This window comes from Astyanax mexicanus, chromosome 18 (assembly GCF_023375975.1).
Source record: "Astyanax mexicanus isolate ESR-SI-001 chromosome 18, AstMex3_surface, whole genome shotgun sequence".
NCBI classification, from domain to species: domain Eukaryota; kingdom Metazoa; phylum Chordata; class Actinopteri; order Characiformes; family Acestrorhamphidae; genus Astyanax; species Astyanax mexicanus.
The window spans coordinates 22455159-22479442 of NC_064425.1; the positions used below are offsets into that span (position 1 = coordinate 22455159).

General features: G+C 38.2%; 1 protein-coding gene across 1 annotated transcript in view; it reads left to right on the forward strand.

Annotated features, from left to right (window-relative positions):
* The window catches only part of cog6 (component of oligomeric golgi complex 6), a 55880-nt gene that overhangs the window by 21430 nt on the left and 10166 nt on the right, over window positions 1-24284 (forward strand). The window contains exons 5-16 of the mRNA XM_007236712.4: window positions 8992-9103; window positions 11196-11278; window positions 11450-11520; window positions 11811-11904; window positions 15510-15638; window positions 17186-17277; window positions 18137-18201; window positions 18545-18636; window positions 18735-18852; window positions 21735-21866; window positions 22892-23059; window positions 24169-24276. Coding sequence (XP_007236774.2) covers window positions 8992-9103; window positions 11196-11278; window positions 11450-11520; window positions 11811-11904; window positions 15510-15638; window positions 17186-17277; window positions 18137-18201; window positions 18545-18636; window positions 18735-18852; window positions 21735-21866; window positions 22892-23059; window positions 24169-24276 — 1264 coding nt within the window. The remainder of the gene's footprint in view (window positions 1-8991; window positions 9104-11195; window positions 11279-11449; window positions 11521-11810; window positions 11905-15509; window positions 15639-17185; window positions 17278-18136; window positions 18202-18544; window positions 18637-18734; window positions 18853-21734; window positions 21867-22891; window positions 23060-24168; window positions 24277-24284) is intronic.

The following is a 24284-nucleotide window of genomic DNA, read 5'->3' on the forward strand; positions in this document are numbered from 1 at the left end:
TCGCCCTTTTTCTTTTTAAGACGCTTTTTTTTAGGGTGTATTTAAATGTTAATAAGAGAATGAATGTAAGAAATGTAAAATGCATTTATTTTTATATTAGTGGTGTCACTAAAATACTAGTATATACTTGTAGGATTGAGGGGACTAAGTGTGCTGTGAGTTGCAAGAGGTTTGGAACTCCTGGTCTATGTTATCAAATTAGGGACATAAATACATTAAAAGTCTGATTATTGCAGTGCATTTAGTTTAAATGTTATGATATTTATTTGCTTTGTCACCGAGCTCTAATGATAATGGGTTTTGTTTAGGTTCTCTACTGCTGTCTGTTGCATTCATATATTATATATGCATTTTATGTTCCACAGAGTTGCACCATGTCCCGTTTAACTGCACATGCTTATTTCCTGCTGTGGACATGTTATTAGTAGACTGTCTCATTCATGAGTAACTTCACTTATTTCCTCTATGCATGTTTGACATTTTCTGCATTTTAAAGCCACTTCATATTAAAATATGTTTCCCACTGTCCCATCTAAAAGGCAACAAGCTTTCTGACAACCCTGACTTAAATGACAAATGAGCTCCTCTGCTCGACGAGAACACATCTCACACGCACCGTCTGCCTCCCACCTCTTCCCCATCACTCAGCGCCTTACTGTCGTTTGTTAGCATTTAGCACCAGCATTTCACAAAAGAACACAAAGGCTCTGGCTTGTGATGAGCGGGAGGAGTAACATCCTGAACAAAGACAGGCTGAGGACAAGCAAACAGACAGGCACCTGATAGCATTCATTGTCTGCTGTTCTGGCTCTCGCTTCTCAACTGAAGGAAGCTTTTATTAGGGGGTGATGAGTGTCTCAGCTGCATGCACATGCTGGATGAGAGTCTTTTACCTGATAGTGAAGAATGTATCTAACTGAAGCTTTAACATTATAACAACATGCATGGCAAGCAGCAGGGTTAATGTTACTTAACTAAATTTAAGGTTTCTGTTGATTAATGGTGAAACCTCAGAAGTATTGATCAATAAAGCGCCATGAGTAGGGCACTGAGTGGTCCAGCGGTCTAAAGCGCTGCCACTATGAGCGGGAGGTCGCAGGTTCGGACCCCCGCTCATGCAGCTTTGCCATCAAGCTGCCCTCCGGGTGGGTAGATAGCACTCTCTCCTTACATCGCTAGTAGGGTGATGTCTGCAGCACAGGGCGTCTGTGAGCTGATGTAGAACCGTGCCACTGCGCTTTTCTCCAAGCGCGCTGTGATGCTGCTCGGCAAAGCTGCATCAGTAGCAGCTCGAAAAGAAGTGGTGGCTGACTTCACGTTTCGGAGGAAGCATGTGCTAGTCTTCGCTCTCCTGGAGTGTTGGGGAATTACTAGTAATAGGGGGAGTCCTAATGAGCGGGTAATTGGCTGTGTAAATTGGGGAGAAAATGGGGGGAAAAAATAAAATAAATAAAGTGCCATGGGTTCACTGTTTTACTGTTTATTTTTCATTATTTTTGAATTCCCAGGTAGAAGTGACATTGCCTTTTCAATAAGAGCCTGTTTACACTTAAAAGAAACATTTAAGAAAAACTAAACCCTAAACCATATTTTCCCCTTTAATAGCTGAAATGTTTTCCTTTGAAGTAATGAAACATACCCAATAAACATTTCCTAACCTTTAAAAAACACTTTTTTTTGGTAATTTCTGCCACTGCAGCGCCCTCTCGGGTTCAACTGTACTAAAGATGTGAATGACGTATCTGTCTACTTTAGTAAGCAGACACATCACAATATGCAGATCAGTCAATCAATAATAGTGCTGACACTTCAATTGAAAAGATGTTAGTCAAAACACACTAATTACTAATAATAATTACTACTGTTATTAGGGGTGCAGGAAAAAAACGATTCGAGCTCACATCGCGTTTCCAACATTGAATGATTCAGAATCGATTCTCATTTTCAAAAACAAAAAAATTGTGGGTGCAGCTACTGTCGCGCGGAGCTTTTTAGAGTGTCGCGCGGAGCTTTTTAGAGTGTCGCGCGGACCTCTTTAACTGTTAACTGTTTTTGCTCTTACTGCCTCTCCCTATTAGGCTACAGAGAGGCGTGTAGTGTTGTGTTACGGTGTTTGTTGTTGCGACGCTAAAGTTTAGAGGATGAAGAAAAAGAAATGCAACCTATTTGAAAGAACCAGGAAAAAAAATAATTGTGACCCCAAGAATCAATTCTGAATTCACAGTTTCACAGCCCTAACTGTTATGGATATTCTTTTTTTCACGTTTCCTCAATGTGTGTGTGTGCTGCTGCTGTTTATTTACCAGAAGATGATCGACCACAGCTGATAGTATTACATATAATGCTTTCCCATTTTCCCATAAGTCTGTTTTGGGAATGTGCAAACCTTCTATTGTTCCACTGCATTGTGGGAACTCCCACTGTTCCTCTAAATGGTAAATTATCTGCCAGAGTCCATGCTCTTGCTGTGCAACTGTCAGTTACAGGAAGTGGAAATGAAATCTTAGTAAGATCAGGTCTGATCTGATTTCATTGGAAATGCATTTTAAATCAAAAGTGTCAGGCCAAAGTATTTTTATATAATTTTATATATATTCTATCCTTGTTCTCTTTAGTGACCTGTCACTCTAAGTCTCTGTAGGCTGGCATGTTTGCTAGTTTGTAATTGCAGGTGTTTTTGAATATATACTTAACTCATACCAGTATTGGGTTTTCTTGCAGTCTGTGGAGCAATGACAGCATGAAACACATTTAAAATGTAGAGACTCCCAGCCCTGCTCAAAAGCACATTATTGGCCAGAGAAAGGACATTAGAACTCGTAGTTGAACTTGACATAATTATAAGGCCAGGTTTAAAGCGCAGGCACTGGCTGTTTGCAGAGTGATAACTTTGTTTGGGATGACTGGTCAGGATAATTCACCAGGCTATGTCTGAGTCCCTTGTTTGATTGTGTGGCCTTGTGTCCGATTGAGGATGCATGAGTGAACAGATTCACTGAAGCGTAGGATGGGAAATGCAGTTCTCACTCATCCTAATCATGAAAGCTAGACTTTCCATTTCTTTTTGAGCATTTGATGGACAGAGCATAATAAAAAAAAAAAACAGAATCGGAAACGTAGTTAATTTCTTATTTTGGTCACTGACTGTTTAATATAATTCACTATAATAATTCAATATAATTTTTCACACCTGCACTTTTTTTAAATTATGGTTAAATCAGACTATGGTTGTTTTCAACCTTGGAGCAATTCATTTGGGCACTAATTTCCTTGGATGTGGACCAAAACAATCACCCCTCATGTCATGAGTCTCTGTGCCATCAAAGTTTGATAATTTGCATATTATCTCTGTAGCAGTTTGACCTCAGTCAAACCAATGTATTGGGTTTAAGCCAGAGATGGCTAAATAGCAAAATGGTGGAGTTTAATCTGGATTATTGTCCAGATAATTATGGTATCTGTGAACCAATTGGCATTGTTCTGTGCTAAATTGCACCTGAATATGCACTAATCCGGAACATAGTGGTTTGTTGGGATGCATTTTATTGTGATCAGCCTTTTTCCTATGTGGAAACAAACCAAACCAAAAGGGAACAAAATGTTCCAAAAAATGCCATTTTTGTTGGTCAGGCGAACAGGTAACACCCTTCAAGACCACTGATGCATAGCTATCTAATTGAACTAAATGCTTTCTGACTGCCAAATTTTCCAAGCACCTCTATGAAACAGCTGTTTATGCCACAGGCTGGAATAAAGTATGGAGCCAAATTGATTTGGCTTAAACTCCATGGATTTGTTTTGATTAAACCCTGTGTCAGCTCTGCTTAGTTTTAGTGCCTCTGGTTTGACTTTGCCTTTTGCATTGACCTACCTGCTGTCATTGGAAGGGCTGTGGAAAAAGAAATATGGGCAGAGTGGTAGGGCATGGAAAGTTCATTTTTGTGAGATGGAGAATGCTGAAGGAGAACCTGAGAAGGTTGAATGAAATTAATATAAAAACACGCCCTGAGCACTTTATTAGCAACACTGTACTAAAAGCTATAAGACCTATACTTTTCACACTCCTAGATAAATAAGTCTGCATCCAGGACCCATTCTGGACTCTATTGGAGGAAGGGCGTGTTGTTACTGTTTATTGCAGTCTTATAAAAGCGTGGATTTATTAAGCATACATAGGGTCCCTATGCATGCCCAAGCCAATCCACCTACCCAAGACCATTACAGCACTGCAACACAGAAGATGTAGCCACCCACCAACTGACTTATGCTAATCACAGGGCTGAAAATAAAAATAACATCAAATGCATACAGTGACTGAATAGAAGCATGATGCTTATCTTATTTGTGAGCTCTCACTATTGAAGCCTTATCAGAGCATCAAGTCATATGAACTAACCATACAACAGCAGGGATATGACACAATGGTGTTCTCCTTTATGACTTTGCATTAGTTTTTACAACAAGCATATCGTTCATTTCATTTCATTTAACTGATCATCAGGGAGAAACATGGAACATATTATATCTGCTATAACAGTGAAGAGAACAGTGATATGGTTTGGTAGGAGGAGCAGATTCACAGTGTTTTTTTTTTTGTCTTTTCCCTTAACAGCAAAAAAAAAAAAAAAAACTTCATAATTGATACCAAACAGTGACTAATTTATTAAACTCATATTTTAGTGTTCTCTTTAATGATAGGATTTTTGTTGCAGCAGCAGCTTAAAAAAAACTCACACTCCCCACCATTTTCTCTTGGCCTCTAGCAGCACTGCATATCGTAAGGGAGAGCCAAGAAACTTTTCTTACATTTTCGAAACAGATTTATTCTTTGTAAAATAATAAATGAGACCTGTAAAGCTAAGCTAAGTTAGTTAAACAAAATCTCCTGTTTATTTGGATGAGTAAAGCGCTTCAGTTTATTTACAGTGAGGTTAGATTTCTGGTTAGCGACTAATGCTGCCCGACAGCTGTACACTGAGGAATCCTGAGTGTTCCAATAAGCCAGGGGGATATTAGCTAGTGGTTCATCTGTCGTAGCTTGTTTTAACATGGTAAACACGCAGGCTAGAAGCCGATATACAGTTCTCTGAATGTCTCTGAATGGCAAAAGAGGTAGCGCTTAGCGCAGTTAGTGGCTAATGCTAATACTGCTCCAGCCCCGGTGCTGGAGAAGTAAACTAAAACTCAGCGGAGTGGTTTTACTGGTCCTTACTGACCTGACTGGTTAAATTAATAAATAAAGCTCACCAGATTATAAGGTGCACTGACAATTTTTGGGAAAATTAAAAGATTTAAGTGCATTTCATTTTGGTATATCCCTGAAGATTGAAGACTACAGAAACATCAGCAAAGAATTCTTTGAAACACAGACTGAAAAAGTGGCTTTTTCTCTGCTATCATGGGGTAAAAAGACCTTTTAAACAGCCTGAATGCCGAGTGGCTCATGAACCCTAGTTAGCTTAATTAGACTCTGCATAGAGCTGATAGACCCATCACATGGGTGGAATGACCTTTACCATGTTAGCCCCAGTGCTGTTTCACCGGAACATGTCATTTACGTTATGATTTACATCCCTGGGTGACATTTACGACCACTTCCTTCCCACACACACACACACAGGCGCGCACACACATACTCTCACTGTGGTAAATCCTGCAATTGGAGTGTTGAAACTGTACGACAACCTGCATTCGTGTTTTCACTGCTGATCTGAATGTCTATGAATGTATTTTTGTCCCCCTTTTACTGAGCAAGTTCAGGAATGCCCAGCATCTGCCTCCAGGCTCGGAAAGGGTGTCATACACATCCCTTCACGCAGGAAACAAGGGATGTGTTTTCAGCCAAAGCCTGCACGGCCTACATGCCCTCAGCGCCCGTGTGTAACCGCAGATGCTCACTGTGTTATAGCTAGTCATCAGGCACCAGGCGGTGTGGAGAATTAGAATGAGACTTGGGGGTTAAATCCAGCAGGAGCCATAAGGACCGCACTAGAGGACTCCGCCTCAAGCTAACTGAGCTGTGCTGGCTAATGGCATGTGAAATGCATGCCTGATTACTTTAGATGGCTGTTGTACCAAAATGGATTATACTCCTCGGTTATGGATATTTCATTCAATGCAGTATTGAATGTCTTCTTTAATGTTCTTTTTATGCTGGAAATGTGAGAACATGGAACTAAATGTTTAGAACATGAGTCTAAAACCCAGAAATCTGTGTTCCTCCTTTTATTATATTTATATATTTGGTGTGATTTATAAGCACCTCTTCAGTGATTTGTGACTGTTGATTTATTAGCGCACCTCACACTGTCCTTTCCCAATCTGAAGACAGTGTCACCTGTAAAACAGGAATAAAAAATAAAATAAAATGAATTACTACTAGGGCTACACAATATTGGAAGAATTTGACATTGTCTGTGACGTCATCAGCCCCGCCCCCACCCGTGCGTAAGAGATCTGGACGAACTGAGAGCTGAGTCAGCGCTTTAAGCCCAATTCATACTTCTGCGTCGAACCTATGCCATAGCCTACCCGTATCCAGCTATGCAGGGGAGCGCATTTATACTTCTGCGTGCATGTACCAGCGGCTCTGCGTTGCTTTGCAGTTTTAACTGCAAAGACGGGAATGTGTGGGAGGGGCGCGAGGGCCGGCAGACAAATCACAGACGTGGCTGTCCGCATCGTGTGATGCGTGGTTACATTTCAAGAGAGGTTTGCGTCAGCTACGACGAAGCTACGGAGTAGAGTACGCGGCAGCGCTTAGGCTGTGGCGTAGGTTTGACTCATTAGTATAAATAGGGATATAAAAGTCAGCCGATCACTAAAAACCCGAGAAAAACAGCAAAACAACAACATGATAATCGGCCACTGCATTTACAAACACGTGCCCAGCCATGTGGAAGCCATGCAGCCATGACCTCGTGTTTACACCCTCTCCCCGTCCCGTCACTCTTTTTTTAGGCAGCTGCAGCCTGTCACTCACACAGAGGCAGAGACGGCGCTGTTCATTCAGAAAATTATTGTGTCAAGAATCAAAACAATGCAACATGACATGTTAGATTAAAATTGCACACCCCCCAATGTGACTATTGCGCATGCGCACATCGCGATGACTATCGTACAGCCCTAATTACTACCCACACTAGAAAGTGCAGTGGGTGCTAATGAACGGGGCTGGCAGCATCCGGTTACAATTGTCTGTTGGAACGGACATGCAACTTTGGCAACAATCTCATATTATATTTTGCTTCTGTGGGACAAAAGCCATAAACATTTATTGTCTCATGACTTATGGCATGTCTGTGTATCATATAACACGATTCTTTTAGAGTTTGGCTCAGAAGTAAAAAGAAGCAGAGTTTATGGCAGAAGAAAAACAGAATTAAAGATGCATTCATAAGAGCAAATTGTTAAAAAATAAAACATTGTTAGGAGGGTATATAGTACTGCTAGGACAGCATTATGTGGGCTTCTGTCCAGCCTTGATAAAAGGGATGGTTTTGCCTGGCCGGTCGTGTTTGCTGCCAGAGATAATGACCGAGGCTTTTCTCCTAGAAACCGCTTTGAGCACCCGGCCGTGCCACCAGCGATACCAAGTGTCTTCAGGGCAGCTGCTAAAGATATGCTCTACCGATCTCCTTCCAGAGCAGAGAGGCCAGGATACTGGTTCACACTTTTCACAGATGTTGAACAATTTGCAGGTCTTGCCAAGACATAATAGATAGCCAGGATCAGGAAACAGAGATGCAGTAGAAATCAGCATGGTGTTGATTATTTCAGGTTACCGAGTGCTTCATTGCTAATTTTCGCTTTTGTCCCTGAGACACAAATTATGTATTTTTTTTTTTATTCAACCTGAAATTATCAGGATTTTTTGCTTTAATTTAAGATGTTTTTTCAGTTTTGCATTAACAATAATAACAGTAATGTTTTATATTGTTTGTTCTTTGAGCCTGTGAAAGGTATAATGATTATAAATGTGAGGATGATATTTGGATACCAGTCAGAATCTTATAGACATGAGCAAATGTAGTTGTTTTAACCAAAATCATTTAAAAAAAATGTTTTATTGTATTGCAAAAGCATCTATTTTATTAATATAAAAAATGGGGCCTGGTTCTTCCACACAGTCTATTTAAAATGAATGTGTGTAATGTGCTCTGGTGGAGGATGACTAAAGCAGCTGACTAAAAGGCAGGAGAATAAGGTGCAGAGTTTTCTCCCATGACTCTGTGCTGAATTGCCTCCCTGAGGAGGTTGCTTGTCAAAGCCACTATTGTTCTCCTGCAGGACAGCTCTTACTTACAGATGTGCTGGCCTTGCTGCGGAGCCAGAAATGGCCTCCAGCTAGGGTTCTGTGCCACTTTCTCCTCCTATCTGCTCTTTCTTCTTGTTCCTTGTACTTTTCTACTGATCTCCTGCAGAGCTTTCAGTCAGTCAAGAACAAATCGTTGCTGCCATCTAGTGTTGGTGTGTTGTTTTTTGCTGCTGGAAGTGCTCTGAGAAGATCTGTCTATTATTTGTAAGAAAACCACTGCTAATACTTGGAGAGAAATACAGGGTTCATATGGTCATGAAAATACTGGAAAAGTCATGGAATTTGAAAATAGCAGTTTCCAGGCCTGGATAAGTTTCTGGAAAAATAAAAATACCCAGAAAGTTTTGAAAAAGTCATAGAAATTTGGTCTACAAATCTCTAACAAATACATCAGCACAGAGTTAATTCAGCTCTTAGGATCTGACACACATTTTATTATAAAAAATTGTGTCAGGTTCATTTTAGTCATACTATAATCAATTTCAATTTCTTGTCCATGTCTGCACTGTTTTAAAAATTGTATGGTAATGAAAATTTACCATGAAGGCATGGAATCATGGAAAATCATGGTAAAACCATGGCATTTTATTGATTATAAAGTGTATAAACCCTGGAAAAAGGAATGTTTAGCCTTAAAACTAACTTTTTTCTTCATTTTATCTGCCTTTTTCTAGTCATCGTCTGGAAGTGCGATCGCAGGTGGCCCAGGTCTTCCTCTCAAAGTTCCAGTTGTCCAGTGAAGAAATGTCCATCTTACGCTGTGCTCGTGACGGGCCTATAACTGAGGTAAACCTAAAATAAAAGCAAGATTGGAAATCAAATTAAAAACACACAGAAACACTGTCTATGTACTGTCCCTATCATTAATAGATAAAGCCACATCATCCAACGTGAATAATTGCCCCTTCCTCACTGTTTTCATGTTCCTGAGAGGCTAACAGGTGTCTGTAAAAAAAAATTATAAATAAATAAAAATTTTGATAGGCTATGTTTACATTAATGAAAATGTTAAGGTGACCACACAATGAAAGTGCTGCCTCACATCATGAAGTGAATTTTTAAAACCATTATTATTTTTTATATTTTATACACTGCCTGGCCAAAAAAAAGTTCACACACACTAATATTTTGTTGGACCCCCTTTAGCTCTGATTGCGGCACACATTCGCTGTGGCATTGTTTCAATAAGCTTCGGCAATGTCACAAGATCTATTTCAATCCAGTGTTGCATTAAATTCCATCAATATCTTGCAGCAGCATTGATGACTGTAGAGTCTGACCGCTGCACAAAGTCTTCTCCAGCACATCCCAAAGATTCTCAATGAGGTTAACTTTTTTGTAATTCATTAAACCTGTATGATCCAGTTTCACCTAAGAAAGCGTGAAAGGCTAAGTAATTCAAGAGAACCAATGTAAATCGCCTAAGAAAGCCTGAAACCATTATTAGATGGTGATGGCAGTGCGGTGGCATGAGCTGGTTCTCCAGAAAGTAGAGCATACTTCTATTCCTCTGTAGCCACAGTGCACCTTGTGGCATTTTTTCAAAATTGCACTAAATTTAAAACACAAAAATTATATATATATATATATATATATATATATATATATATATATATATATATATATATATATATATTTATATATATATATATATGATCTTTAACTGGAAACTTCCATAAAATGCTGTACATAAAAGAATTTCTTTTAACTGGAAGGTGGCTGCTTCAGCTCTCTTCTACAGCACACCTGACTCAAATCAGCTCCCTGTTGGTGATGGATGAGAAGAAGTTGATCAACTAGCTGAATATATTAGGTTATAAATAATGAAATGTTTCAAAAATTTCATGAAAAGTCAGCTTTCATCACCTGAACATCTTTAATATAAACAAATCATTTGTTACAGAGCTCTCACTTCATCGTGACTCTGCTTGGCTCTGCTCAGTGTGTGGCCGGCAACAGCAATCAGCAATAGGTTCTAAGGATATAAGCCAGAAATTTACAACCCTGCCTCGCAGATATCTGCACTGAAGTCCTTTTCCTTTAGACTTAATGCACATAAGTTTTTAAGTCTTACAGAATCAGACATGTAAGGCTAGGGTTGGTTTTGAAACCTTCAGTAAAATATATCTGGACAGATTCAGACTATAAGATTAGTATGTAGCTCTAGAAAATACCAGTAAAATTTTGTGCCATATTTTATAATTCAATACTTATTTTACTATATAAAATAATATAATAATATAAATACTATATTTTATTCTCAAAATCGATTTTTAATATTCATTTATTATGATTGGAGTTCAGTTTGTTCCTCTAGATGGCAGTAGTTCAAATCACTGTTCTGATTACATATACAATATATTTAATATCATATTTTTGGATAGTATATATATATTTTTTTATCCTGACAGTTTTTTCCAAAAAAATATGGCATTGTGTTGCTCCTTCAGCAACAAACCACGTTTTTGGTTATTACACCTTTCCATGCCATAACTTATTTATCTTATATATATATATATATATATATAATATAGTAAAGCATTAAAACTGAAGTTTTAAAAACATTTTCGGGCTGTTTGAATGAGTGAAATTTGTTCAGAATGATGTCAATTAACATTGCAACACTGAAGAAGCATAGACCTATTATTAAAAAAATGTTTATTATTACAAAATGTTAATTGAATACAAGATTGAATACAGTGCATTGTTTTATGTGTTGAACATAAATATAAAACACATATATCTGTGTTCTTTGACTAAACTCACAAGTGAATTACTACATATGCTTAGTTGTGTTTGCTCAGAGCAGTAGGTGAAGCTGGAATATGTGTGGATGAGGCAGTGTAACCTTCTGTGTTTGGATCTTTTTGATGTGCAGGATTTCTTTAAAGCTCTGAGTCGAGTGAAGAACATTCATGAAGACGTCAAGGTCCTGCTGAGGACCAACCAGCAAACTGCAGGGTGAGAAACAAAAAGAGCTAAAAAGCTTGAGAAAAACATCTCAGACTCCCAGTTCTTGGCTTTATAATTTTATGCAAAGATACAGAATTATATAAAAGGGCTAACAGTTAAAAATCTAACAATAGAATACGTTTTAAGGCGTTTGGTTGACTTGATGTGTTTTTAATTCAGGTTGGAGATCATGGAGCAAATGGCGGTGTTGCAGGAGACATCATACGAGCAGCTGTACCGCTGGGCACAAAGTGAGTGTGTTCACACACACATTAATACACATGATATGTTTCTGGAATAGTGGTACAGCTGTGTTGAGAGTCTGTGCTCACTCGTAGACTCGTAGAATTCTGATGAGTGAATCTTACATGCTTTTAATTCAATTCGATTTAAAAGAGAAAAATAAAGCATAAAGGGTATATCATTTTGTTACAGATCTAGTTTTCATGATGCTTATTTGTTTCGGGTTTTTTTTTTTTGTCTTCATTTTTTCTCACTTTTTGTTTTCTTTCTTTCTGTCTCTCTGTCTTTGTTCATGTAGGCGAGTGTCGGGGGTTGACTCAGGAGACGTGTGATGTTCCTCCAGTGCTGAGTCAAGCCATGGAGGCTTTGCAGGACCGTCCTGTTCTTTTTAAGTGAGTATGAAAATACAGATACACTCGCACTGTTTGCTCCTCTTTCACTATGAAAGTTGCTCCTGTTGCTCTCCAATATATAAAAAACAACAAAACTTAACTTTAACATTTAAAGTCACTTCCTTGACCATAGTGAAAGGTGTTGCATTTGCTTATACTCACCACATGGTGTCTCCTCTGATTCAGTGTATTTACACTCTATTCAGTGCATAGTTACTTTTCTGAGATGGTGAAATGAAAAGAACAGCTGTCAGAATATGTAAATATAAATAAAATAAAAAAAGTTTAAGGCTTTGGCCATTTCTGAATTCATTGCGTAGAATCTGTCAACAATAAAATGATATATCTTGTATCTCCTCTGGTCATTGTTTTTGTAAATATGGTTAAAGTTTTTTACTGATGAGCAAATTCTTAAGTAATTATGGGCTTTAAGTTAAGAGGGAAAAAATTATAAAGGGCTAACAACCCCTTTTCCCTCCCCCTTCCCCTCCAGCCTCACAGGAATCAGGACACCCCTACCTAGGGGTAGGGCCAAGGGGTGAAATTTGATTGGGCTCAAGTAGGTGTTCTGGACATACGTACACAAGCCATAATTACTATATTATTATATTAAAATGATAATGTTTTTACATTTCAGATACACTGAGCTCCTTCTTTCAGCTGCATATATACTCCTGGAAAATGAATGCATAATTTTAGAATTAATTTTAGAAATAAAATAAAGAAGCTTAATTGGAACAGTTGCCTCGAGTTCTCTTGAATCTCGGCACGGATCATCTTCATACTAGACTACATACATCTGCTGTGTTCTTGCTGGGGTGTGAGGTGGCGTGTGAAGGTTTAATGGATAATCACAAATAAACTAATAGGGTGTTGCAATAGTATATGTTTATACTTCTCTATATCCAGTCACAATCAGATTCACTGGATATAGAAAATATTCTGGATAGGGTAATAAATAACATATATATATATATATATATATATATATATATATATAAAACATGAAATATCGTGATTTTATTTTAGAGCAATATTGCCCACCCTTCTGTTAATTAATTTATTTAAATGGATAATCCAACTGTTTGACTGTTTGACTACTAAACTTTGTAAACTTGTTTCTTCATTGTTCATATTATGATAATGTGTGAGATGTCAGTATAAATTCATAGGCGTAAAGGCAACCACAACATAATGCAGCAGCTTCACTGTGTTCATGTTGGAAACGCATGATGGAACACTTCTATACAGAGGAAACTTCTGTGCGAATGCTGCATTCCATTGTAATTTTCTGTGTTTTTGAGACTCTTTGATGTAGATTTCAGTTTCAATTTTTCTCAGAAACAGTAAAAACTGAACTGTTTTTTTAGTTTTCTCTGTAAGGGCACTGCTATCTGAATGTTTCCACAGACAAAATGTAAACTTGGCCTTGTGATGGAAGTTATTTCTTACTGCGGTTTCCCTTAAAAGTGTCGGGCCATGTGAATATCCCTGTGCCGTTATTTGGTTGGACTGATTAATTGATTTAAGCTGTGCTAGTACAACACAGAGTTTCAGGTTGCAAACACATTGTAAAATAATGTCATCTACTGAAGGAATATGGTGTAAAATATTGGAGAATTGTGTATACATGCAAAGTGTCAGTTTATGCGATTGATTGTTATCCTCAGGTAAACACTGATTTTATCTTTCTCGCTCTGCCAGTGTTTTCGCTGTCTTGTTTCTCTCCCACATTCTGTGCCACAGCCCCTGACTGAGGGAAAGGCTGTTGGAGTCCAAGGCCAAATCATAGAGAGAGAGAAAGTGTGTTCCTGTGATTTGTGCCAAGCCACTCCACCCCTTTTTTCTGTGGTTGCTGTAGTGGCTACTGTTTAGTCTGCTCCAGCTCATTCTCAGCCTGTAGATCAAAACACTGCCGTGCTTCCTCGCTACACTGGGGGCCTCTGTGTTTTCGTCTGCCTGTGTGACCGAGGCTCTTGCTAACATCAGGCATTTTTCTCTCACTGATTTCAGAGGTCATGGGCAAGAGGGCTCTGTTTTGCAGAGCATACTTATAAGCTTTCAGAGTAAAAAGAAGGAGCGTGTTTTTGTTAGTTTGCAACATAACAGCAACATAACATACTAAGACTCCCTCATTGGCAATAATACTGCTTGTAAGGAGTAATGCCATACAGTGGTATGCAGATGTTTGGCCAAATTTTTCTTTTTCTCTGAATAGTGAAGTGAAACTGCATGACCTGACAAAAAATGTTACAGTTAAAGATAAAAATTATTTGAATATTTTAAAGGTCTCATTCTTTTGTTCTAGTTGTGGTCTTTAGAATAAATAAACGAATGCCATGTGAGCTGTTCCAGTGATCCGGTATAATGCTGCTTAAGTCCGGTGGAGGAGTGGGCAGGGAAAAACGATAGGATTTACGCTCTTGCTCATGAATATTTATACATGCAAACATATTACACCTCTGGTTTGCTTACAGCACTGCGACACCTGGAGGCAGGGAGACGAACAACAGTTTTTACATTAGATATTTTTACACTAATAACAGTCTTTGAAATGTCATACGTTACTTTACAACAGGTGTAATGCCCTGCTAAGTACAATTCAGCCACTGACCCAGTCTTAGAGTCTCTGTAAAATGCCAAATCCACCGGAGATCCTATGTAAACCTAGAGTTACACACAGAGGTAGGTAGTCAAGGTCCAGAGGGTGGGCGAGGCCATGAATACTAATTCGCGAGTTGACGTAGACACTGTGCTTTTCCTGATCAACTCGTTTTTCTGAATATTTTCTTTTACTAGCTACTAGCTACTGCATGGAGTTTGAAGAAGAGTTTCATGTGCAGCATGGGATGCACTAGGCTGCCTGTTTCAGCTGCATATATGCCCATTAAAAAAGAATGCCTTTTAGTACAATGAAAATACATTAAAGAAGCAACAAGCTTCTTCTTTGAATCACTGCCTGAGCAGCTAGTGCACTCGGAGGAAAGCACAACGGCTCGTTTCCGATACATCCGCCCACAGACGCCTCGTGCCGCCACCTTTAAGCTTGATGAGGAGAGAGCGCCATCTACCCACCCGGAAGGAGCAATTGCTTCTTTGTTGCCTTTAATTGCAGTTTGCTGTTGATTTTCTATTTTACTCTGATAAAAAAAAAAAAAAAAAAAACACTCATAGAGTGAGGAACAGCAGCAGAAGCTCCTCAGAGAAAGTTCTGTTCTCATTTTTCTTTAGGTAGGATGGAGCGTCTGACTCCACAGAGCTAAGCTACTGTCACTCAAGTGTGTTAGTTTGTTATGCTAACTGGTTAGTGTTTGGCAGACTGTTCTAGCGGTTTGGCAGGACACCGGTTCAAACCGGTTTTAATTTTCCTAATTGAACTGGTATACCGCCCAGCACTATTCAGTCATCCTGCAAATGTTTCAGTGTACTTTTAACAGCAGTTTGGTAAACAAAATTAATCGTATTCTTCATACCCAGTAAGGCATTTTTTATTTTTTTGCAAAACTTTTTTTTAATGAATTTAAAATTTCCTGTAGAAATCAGTTACCACCCAACCCCCTTTTCACTGCTTTGTGTGTCTCTGCTTTTTTTTTTACATTTATTAGATACACCCTGGATGAGTTTGGCACGGCCAGGCGAAGCGCGGTGGTCCGAGGCTTCATCGATGCGCTAACGCGGGGGGGCCCTGGTGGGACCCCCAGGCCAATAGAGATGCATTCTCACGACCCTATGAGGTAAATTGCTCTAATTCTCTGCTAAGCATACACTGATTGCTCATAACCATCCTCACATTTCCTCTACTCATGTTTTTGAAAAGCGCATTTAAAAATTCTAAAAACGATGGAAAGGGTGGCTTTTTCAGCTCTAAAAATAAAGCTGTCATTTTACAGCTAATAGAGGTCATCTCCAGGTTCTCGCTGTCATTTAGCGCTAAAAGCCACTCTGTATCACATTACATTACACATGTAGCACTCATCTCTGTATCAGCCCCTCTTTTTGGTTGGCTCTCTGTTCTCTAAACTGTGTCTCCAAAGTGGCAAATCCAATTCTGACCTCTAAATCTCTAAATACATTAAAAACACCCTGATTCTCTTTCAGAGAATCCTCAGGCCTCCTTCAGGGAATTGGTTAGCGCAGGGGGTTCAGGGAAAGGACGGCTATTGAGATCTATGGATTTCTGGATGCTGCGAGGGCTCCACGTCCTGTTTCTGTTCTGACGTCCGCGGCCCATCTCTGGAAACCTGGGGAGAGAACATCAGGTCCTCCGTAGAATGTCAATAAAGGGCGAGAAGAGCAGTTCTCAGAACTGCATGTCTTCTTGCCTCATTAGCCGCTTTCTGATAAAGAATATAACACTAGTGTAATGATGACCTGCTGTGATGGCCATGTTGTGTAATAAGTACCCTGTTGTTGTGTTTGAGACACTCATAGCTAGGTCTGTCATGATTACAATTTTTTGGACTATGTACTGTCCCAGAAATAATTGCGATAAACAATATGATTGCTATTTTAGGATAATTTCATGCCATTGATACAATGCTAGTACAGTAATGTAATAATGCGTTCTCACAGTATTTTAAAGGGCAATTAACTTTTTTTTCTCTACATGTAAAGCAATGGTATTCCTAAGTGGGGAGGAGACAAAATATTCTGATAAATAGCATCAGTATGTTTCTACAACCATCCTTGCAACATCTAATATATTCATTCTAAAACTTTAAACTTACTTTAACTGTAAACAGAAAACTGCAATTTATCTATAAACTCAGACTTTATTGTTCACACATTGTCAAACCAAAGGAACACATAATTAGAACTAAAAAAAGCTGGCAAGAAAAAAAGGAGTGTGATGGGATACCTTTATAAAAAACAGATTCATCCACTTTGAAAGAAACCCACACCACGAAGCATGTTTTAAAAGTTCTTACTCTGTGCAATGGCACATTTTCACCAGATATATCTCTAAATCCCCTAAAACACTGACTGTGACTTTAGGAAATTTCTAACATTGGAACCTGAATATAAAAATAAGTATCCTAAATAAATAAAACAAAAATGAAATGTTTTAAAACAAAGTTTACATAATAGCAAAATAACTGAAATGATCTTTTCACTTTTTTGAGTTTTAGAAGCATTGTCAGTATGCATTTTGTAGAATCTTTCTTTAAATACAAAAGAGGCTCAGCTCTGGTTTAAAAATGCTGAATGTGGATTTAATCTAAAAGTTTTTTTTTTAGTTTTTTTTTTATTATTATTACAAATGTTTGCATCATTCTCTTAGGTATGTGGGGGACATGCTGGCATGGCTGCATCAGGCTACAGCCTCAGAGAAGGAGCATCTGGAGGCACTGCTAAAACAGGTCACAGTGCAAGGTATGTTTCTACCCCCAACACTCTACACTCTACATAGCCTACATCTGCTGACAGCAGCTGGTTGTTTGGCAACTAGCACTGTACTGTACTGTACCTGCTGCACAGTAATAAATTAAGGTGAAAAGCTTAAGTCGAAAATAACAGAAGTTGAACAAGTTGCAACTATAAACGGTAAATTACATACTGAATTGGCAACAGCCTTGCCTAACCTATACAAGCTCATATAGAGGTAATTATGGTGTGTATTATAAAGACAGGTTTATTTATAAAATTGACCTTCAAACAGTTTAGTGTTTAGTGATGCTTGTTTGTTGTCAGTACAAATACTTTTGCTGTACATATAACTTATGAGTGGGAATGACATACCTGTAAAGTTTTTTTTTTATGAATAGTTTACATGGTTAGGAATGGTGAAAAAGGATAACTGTGATGTATTTTGTCATCAGATTCCACTATATAATTATATTTGAATAAAATTTTAATGTTTCTTTTACTCAGATTTTGTAAATATGATGTTTTTTTTTGTTATATTTTGAGACTTTACCTAAAATATAAATTAAACAACCGGAATATTCAATATATGACCTTGCTTACAGTATCGCAGTCGCCAAGTTGTTTCTATTACATAGCTCTAATGTTGAGTAAATTTAGATAAGTTTAGTTTAGATAAGTCTCATCATTTGGTGACATGTATTTGAATAAACTGTAAAGTGTCTTTATTTTTATTTTTTTATTTTTTTACTTACCAGCATTGTTGGGTTGGAAGGCACACCTACATCTTTTTTTTTTTTTCGTTCAAGATTGTGCAGACTGAAATTATGTGGTGTGTGTGTGTCTGTGTGTGCTTCTGACTGTACAGGCGTTGAGGACAGCATGCAGGAAATTGTTGGCCACATAACTGAGGGGGTGTGCAGACCGCTGAAGGTGAGGGGAACAGGATGCGTGAGAGAAGTCAGATGAAGTGAACACTCCCAGTGCACTTTCAAACTTTCACTTTAACAAAGTCATTTCTGTTGGAAAATGATCTACATATAGTGTTAAAACTTTCTGCCACTTAAGACACAGTAGATTAGATTAGAGAGAATTTTTGTATATTTTCATAAATAAGCTTACATTTCTCATTATTTATTTTTTTTAACAAATTAAAATGCTTTTTCATTGAACTGTCACAAATAGCATGCATTGCTTACATTGCTACTATATGAATCCAGCCTGAAGGTTTCTTTTTATACGTCATCTTGGCCTTGTGCTCCTCTGTGTTCTTCAGGTGCGGATTGAGCAGGTGATAGTAGCAGAGCCGGGCGCCGTGCTGCTGTACAAACTTTCCAATCTGCTGAAGTTCTATCATCACACGATCAGGTACAGTAGGCTTGGCCTGTCCTTGCTGAACACTTGGACCTTGGCTAAGCTAATAAACATAGACTGTTCCAAACTGTTACACGCACTCTCTGTTTCAGTGGAATCATTGGCACAAGTGTTGTGTCTCTGCTGATCACTATTGAAGAGATGCATGTCCTCAGCAAGAAGATGTTCTTTAACAGCCTCAGTGTCCACGCCAGCCGGCTCATGGACAAGGTAAACACGCTTTGATTAAATAAAGATGCTCTTATTGTAGTGGTTGTTCTCTCTTGTAACAATCTCTCTTTTAAACAATTTAACTGAAGTATTTTTTCACACTATAAGGCGCACTTAAAATCCTTTACTTTCCCAAAAATCATCAATGCGCCTTTTAAATCCGGTGCGTCTTATGTATGAATTTTACCAGTCAGGTTGTAAGGAGCAGTAAAGCCACTCCGCTGAAGTGAAGAGTTATACAGGAGTTTCAGTTTAGTTCTCCACCGGGGCTAAAGTAGCATTAGAGTAAGCTGCTATTTCCCTGCTTTATAATACGGTGTGCCTTATAGTGTGAAAAATACGGTAAATCTGGTTTCGACCGCGGGAGAAGAAGACTGTTGAGGGAGACCACCAAGACACATATATTGTTTTAGAATGTTTGGTATAGAATGTTGATATAAAGCCATCAGCAAATTTTTTTGTAAAAATTATTAGTTAAATTGAATGCTGATTTCATTTAACTCCTTATATGACAAAATGTACAGGGCACATCCAGTTTAAAATGAAAAATAGAAAAAAGTGTTTTAATGTTGATTAAGAAACTGCAAGTAATAACTATGTTTTTTTGAGGAGTAACCATACACAGATGACAATTCAGTTGACATCACCATTCAAACTTCACATTTCGAATACAGTACAACACTACAGTACAGCAGGTTTAGTCTGGGCTTAGTAATTAGCACGTACACTTCCTAGCGCTGGGGTCATGGGTTCAAGTCTCTACCTGGGTGCAGTTTCTATGTTCTCCCTGTGTTTGTGTGGGTTTCCTTTTGGGTTTTCTCCCAGTCCAAAAACGTGGAGATAAAGTCAGTTAAACTAAACATTTTCAATTGAACAGAAAATTGGATGTGCTGAGTGTAAATAGTTGTATATAGTGTTCATTGTAAAGCGCCCTTGGGTGTCTAGAAAAGTCTTATATAAGTGAGCGTCCTATGAATTATGTGAGCATATTTTCTGGGTCACTGCAGAGACCAAACCAAGACCCCCTGTAACATAATGGTTCTGTATGAATCATTTTAGATTTCTACTGTGCTGTAGTGCTGCCTGGAATAGCAATCCAAAAGGCTTGAAGATGTTCGGCATGCATCTTTTTTTTGTTATTTCTTTTTAAATGACATTTTCTTGCAGTTGTCTGACTTGGGTTGTATATGAAAAAATATGAAAGGCTTTAATGGAGATTTGTGATTCATAAATAGATGGCCATTATCAAGTCTACATAATCCTTGAGAATTCAAGAGGGATGTTACAACTCACATCTCGGCACTACACAAGACCCATTGTATCCTCTCTTTTTCTGTTATTGTAAAATCCCTGAGGTCAACAGACTCTGAAGGACTTGTACCTTGTAAACAGCAGGTCCGCACGTGTCCACGTACGCGAGTACACCGGGCTGCAAAACAGCAGCTCCACACCGGTGCCTCTTAAATTACCACCAAAATATCCTTGAACACGACCGGGCTTCTTAGGAAGGCTGTTTCATCGACAGGTGGATCGATCGGAACAACTTGACGGTCTTGCTCTCTGCTCTTCAGAGGGAATTATCACCTTAGCAGCACGCTAATCGAATCAGCTCAGGCTTAGGGACGTTACGTATCAGCGGCCAGCGCTCGGTGCCAGGAACGCTGGCCAGGGCTAATGAGCTCCATTAGAGGCTGCAGGGCACTAGAGTCTGCTAGCAGGGATGGACGGAGGGAAGAGCTGAGTGTTTATTAGTAAGCACAGAGGAGAGTCAGATACAGTGTCGTACGTGGGGACGTATTAACTCGCTGGAGTATTGCTCAGTAAACTGCAGTGGAGACTGCTTAGAGGATTACAAATGCTAAGAAATAAAACCCATTTCAATTAGGGATGAACCAGTTCCGTAGACATGGTTATAGGCAGAAATGCAATTGAAATTAAATGATTCACAGTTCCTATTTCAATATCATGATAAAAAAAAACATACATTTTATAAACATATTTCAATATGAATATTTACCACAGTTTATTTTTTTCGGCAACAAGAGTGTAATGGAGTTTTTGGTTAAAAAAGTGCTTTCTTTTCAAGTTATATAAATAAAGACATAACTGTCTTATATATACAGCTCTGGAGAAAATGAAGAGACCACTTCTGTTTCTGAAATCATTTGCTATTTGATTTTTGCTAGTTGTCCGTAGTTTATAGAATAAAACAACAATGTTCATTTTACTAAAACATTTACCTATATGTTTTAGTAAAATGAACATTGTTGTTTTATTCTATAAACTACGGACAACATTTATCCCAAATTCCAAATAAAAATATTATTTGCAGAAAACGATAAATAGCTGAAATACCAAAAAAAAAATGCAGAGCTTCAATATAATATAAAATCAATATTTGGCAGGATAAACCTGGTTTTTAATCACAGTTTTCATGCATCTTGGCATGTTCCCCTCCACCAGTCTTACACACTGCTATTGGATAACTTTATGCCACTCCTGGTGCATATTTTGGGGCCATATTACTCACCTCTATTACTAATACTGCAATAAAATAAAAAAATAATACATATTTGCTATTAACTGCTGCATAGTTGTCCACATTTTTTCTAATATTGTTCCAGACATGAGTAGCTCCTCCCTTTACGTTTTACGTTGCATTGTGGGAGAAAAACTAGTTAGTATTAGTAATTATTATGCAATTGGGATGCACCCAGACCCTATACTGGTTCTCTAACGTAGTATGTTTTCTTATTTGAGTTTGATGAACTAATTTGGTGGTCCATCAAAATCACATAGCGAATTAAAACATTGCCAAGTTGGCCCATCATTGCATCACCTTTTAATCAATCAAAAAATGTTTTTCTCTCCTTTTTTTATAGGTGGAATTACCTCCTCCTGATCTGGGCCCCACAGCCTCTCTCAATCAGACCCTTTCTCTGCTCAGGGAGGTTCTCGCCTCCCATGACTCCTCAGTACTCCCGCTAGACGCCCGCCAAGCTGACTTCGCTCAGGTGCTCATTTTTGTTATTCATTCTGTTTTTTAAACAGTTGTTTTTTGGTCCTTAACAACAGATAAAGTAGAAGGATTTAACTGCTCTATTTTCTTAAATACCCAGTATCAGTTTAGATTAAAATATCTTATGAGATTTAACAGTGAAAAAAAAAACATTATTATTATGTCAGATCTTTTGAGGGAAACCACTGCAGCCAGTGACAGAAATAGCTACCAAGGTTATAAATCTGCTCTCTGTGAAATCCCCAGCAACCTTCAGATTACAGGAACAATCTACTACAGAATACTACAGAATTAGAGATGCTCAACCAGGAGATATAATACTTTTATTCATCCTACAAAACAGATAGGCATGTTGCAATAGGTTGAACAGTTCAGAGGGACAGTGCACAAGGCCAAAAAAAAAAAGTGGAGACAGTAGGCTTGGGCGGTATTCACTTGTTTTATACCTTCATACCATGCCAAAACATTACCATAGTCTATGATATTTACAAATACAACATGATTTTTGTTCATGAATTTAAGTGAACACTGCACACTCTGAAACTCCACTTATAAACGTTTAGACGAGAATGATGGAGCAATGCTTGCTAAGCTAGCCTTCAGTGAAGAGTATCACAGACTATCAGACAGCTCAGTACAGCTGTTACTGACTAGCTAACCTGACTAACCTCGTTTTTGATAAAGTAAAGTCTTAGCTTATGTTATCTAGCTAACTAACTAACTAACAGGCTAGCCACTGACAGGCTAACCGCTAAATCACAATCTGTGTGGCCGTTTTCCAGCTAAATGAGACTCAAAATACATGTCTGCCAATTTTGAACAACTGATCGCATGTACAGTGTTTTGAAGGAAAGTGTAATCAGAAATTCCCTAGGCATGACCAAAAAAATATTTTTTATTGTTCCAACTTACACATGTCAATACAGAACTCTTCTTCTTTAAAGAGTAGAAGCTTACATAATCAGTTGATGGAAGAAGATGGCATATACATGTCAAAACTGGTTCTCTTTGTATCTTCAGGTCTTGTCCTGTATCTTGGACCCTCTGCTGCAGCTCTGCACCGTATCCGCCAGCAACTTGGGCACTGCAGACATGGCCACGTACATGGTGAACTCCCTCTACATGATGAAAACAACTCTGGCCTTGTTTGAGTTTACAGACAAGAGGCTAGAGATGCTGGAGTTTCAGGTATTTATCAGCTTTGTTTTTTGAAGAGATGTTGAAGCTTGTTTCTCACCTTCCAGCTTGGACACACGCAGCTAGGCCTGTCCAATACAGTCATTTGACATTTTAATAATTGTTATTTAATTAGTAATAGTAGAGTTATCATTTTTAGAGATGCACTGACATTATCTTTTTGACTGAAACAGAAACTGAACAAAAAAAAACATTGTCTGAAGGCAGAATACCAAATGCTGCAGGTTTGATTAAGTTTGACACTTCGTTTCCACCACTAAATACATTTAATTGTCATGTTTGTTTAGTCAAAAAAAATGATTACAGATTAAAATATTTATTAAACATTTTGACATTCAAGTAGACACTTCAGCAATTGCTATTCTAATCATAAATTTATTTCAGCCGCGCTATTCTACTTACACATTTATCTGTGGCTATCCCAGCAGTGAAATTTTAGTCATACATTAAGCTTGGTAGTAATATTCTAATCCTACATTTTTTCTTCAACAGTGCCGTTCTATTTACAGATTTTATCATCGAACTTCCTACTTCAGTAGTGCTATTTTCATCATGAATTACTCTCAGCAGTGCCATTTTAAGCAAATGCACTCAGTGCAGTTTTAGTTAGTATATTTACCACAGCAGTGCTACTTAGTATAGCTCACACGTAGCTAGCTAACTTGGAATTTGCACAGAGAAATACTAATGTAATGTTATTTTTTTGCCATTTTCTTCTGTTGAATTTAGGTGGTTGCCAAATTGTGCTTATTATTATCATTTTTAAGTTGTATTGTTTAAAAATGTTACCATGCTATGTTTTTTACTGACGTCTGTATTCACAACATGCTTTATTTGCCCAGTGCTTAATAACACATGCATGGTCTTTTAATGTTCTCATGCATTTCATCCATCTCCCATCCATCTTTTAAAATTAAATCCGGTGCTTCTAGCCATGTGCACTGCTGTCACATTGTTTAAAGCTTTTGCTTCATGTAAGCTGCTGTAATAAAGTCTTCATCTCTGTAATTGAGCTGAACTCCAGCTCACCTAATGAAAGATAATGGCAGAGCGCGCTTAGGTTTTCCTTTTTTTTTTTCCATTTTTCTTGTTTGTATTAGATTGAGGCTCACTTGGACACTCTGATCAACGAGCAGGCGTCCTACGTGCTGACCCGAGCTGGACTCGGCTACATCTACAACTGCGTACAGCAGCACAGTGCGGAGCAGGTAGGAGA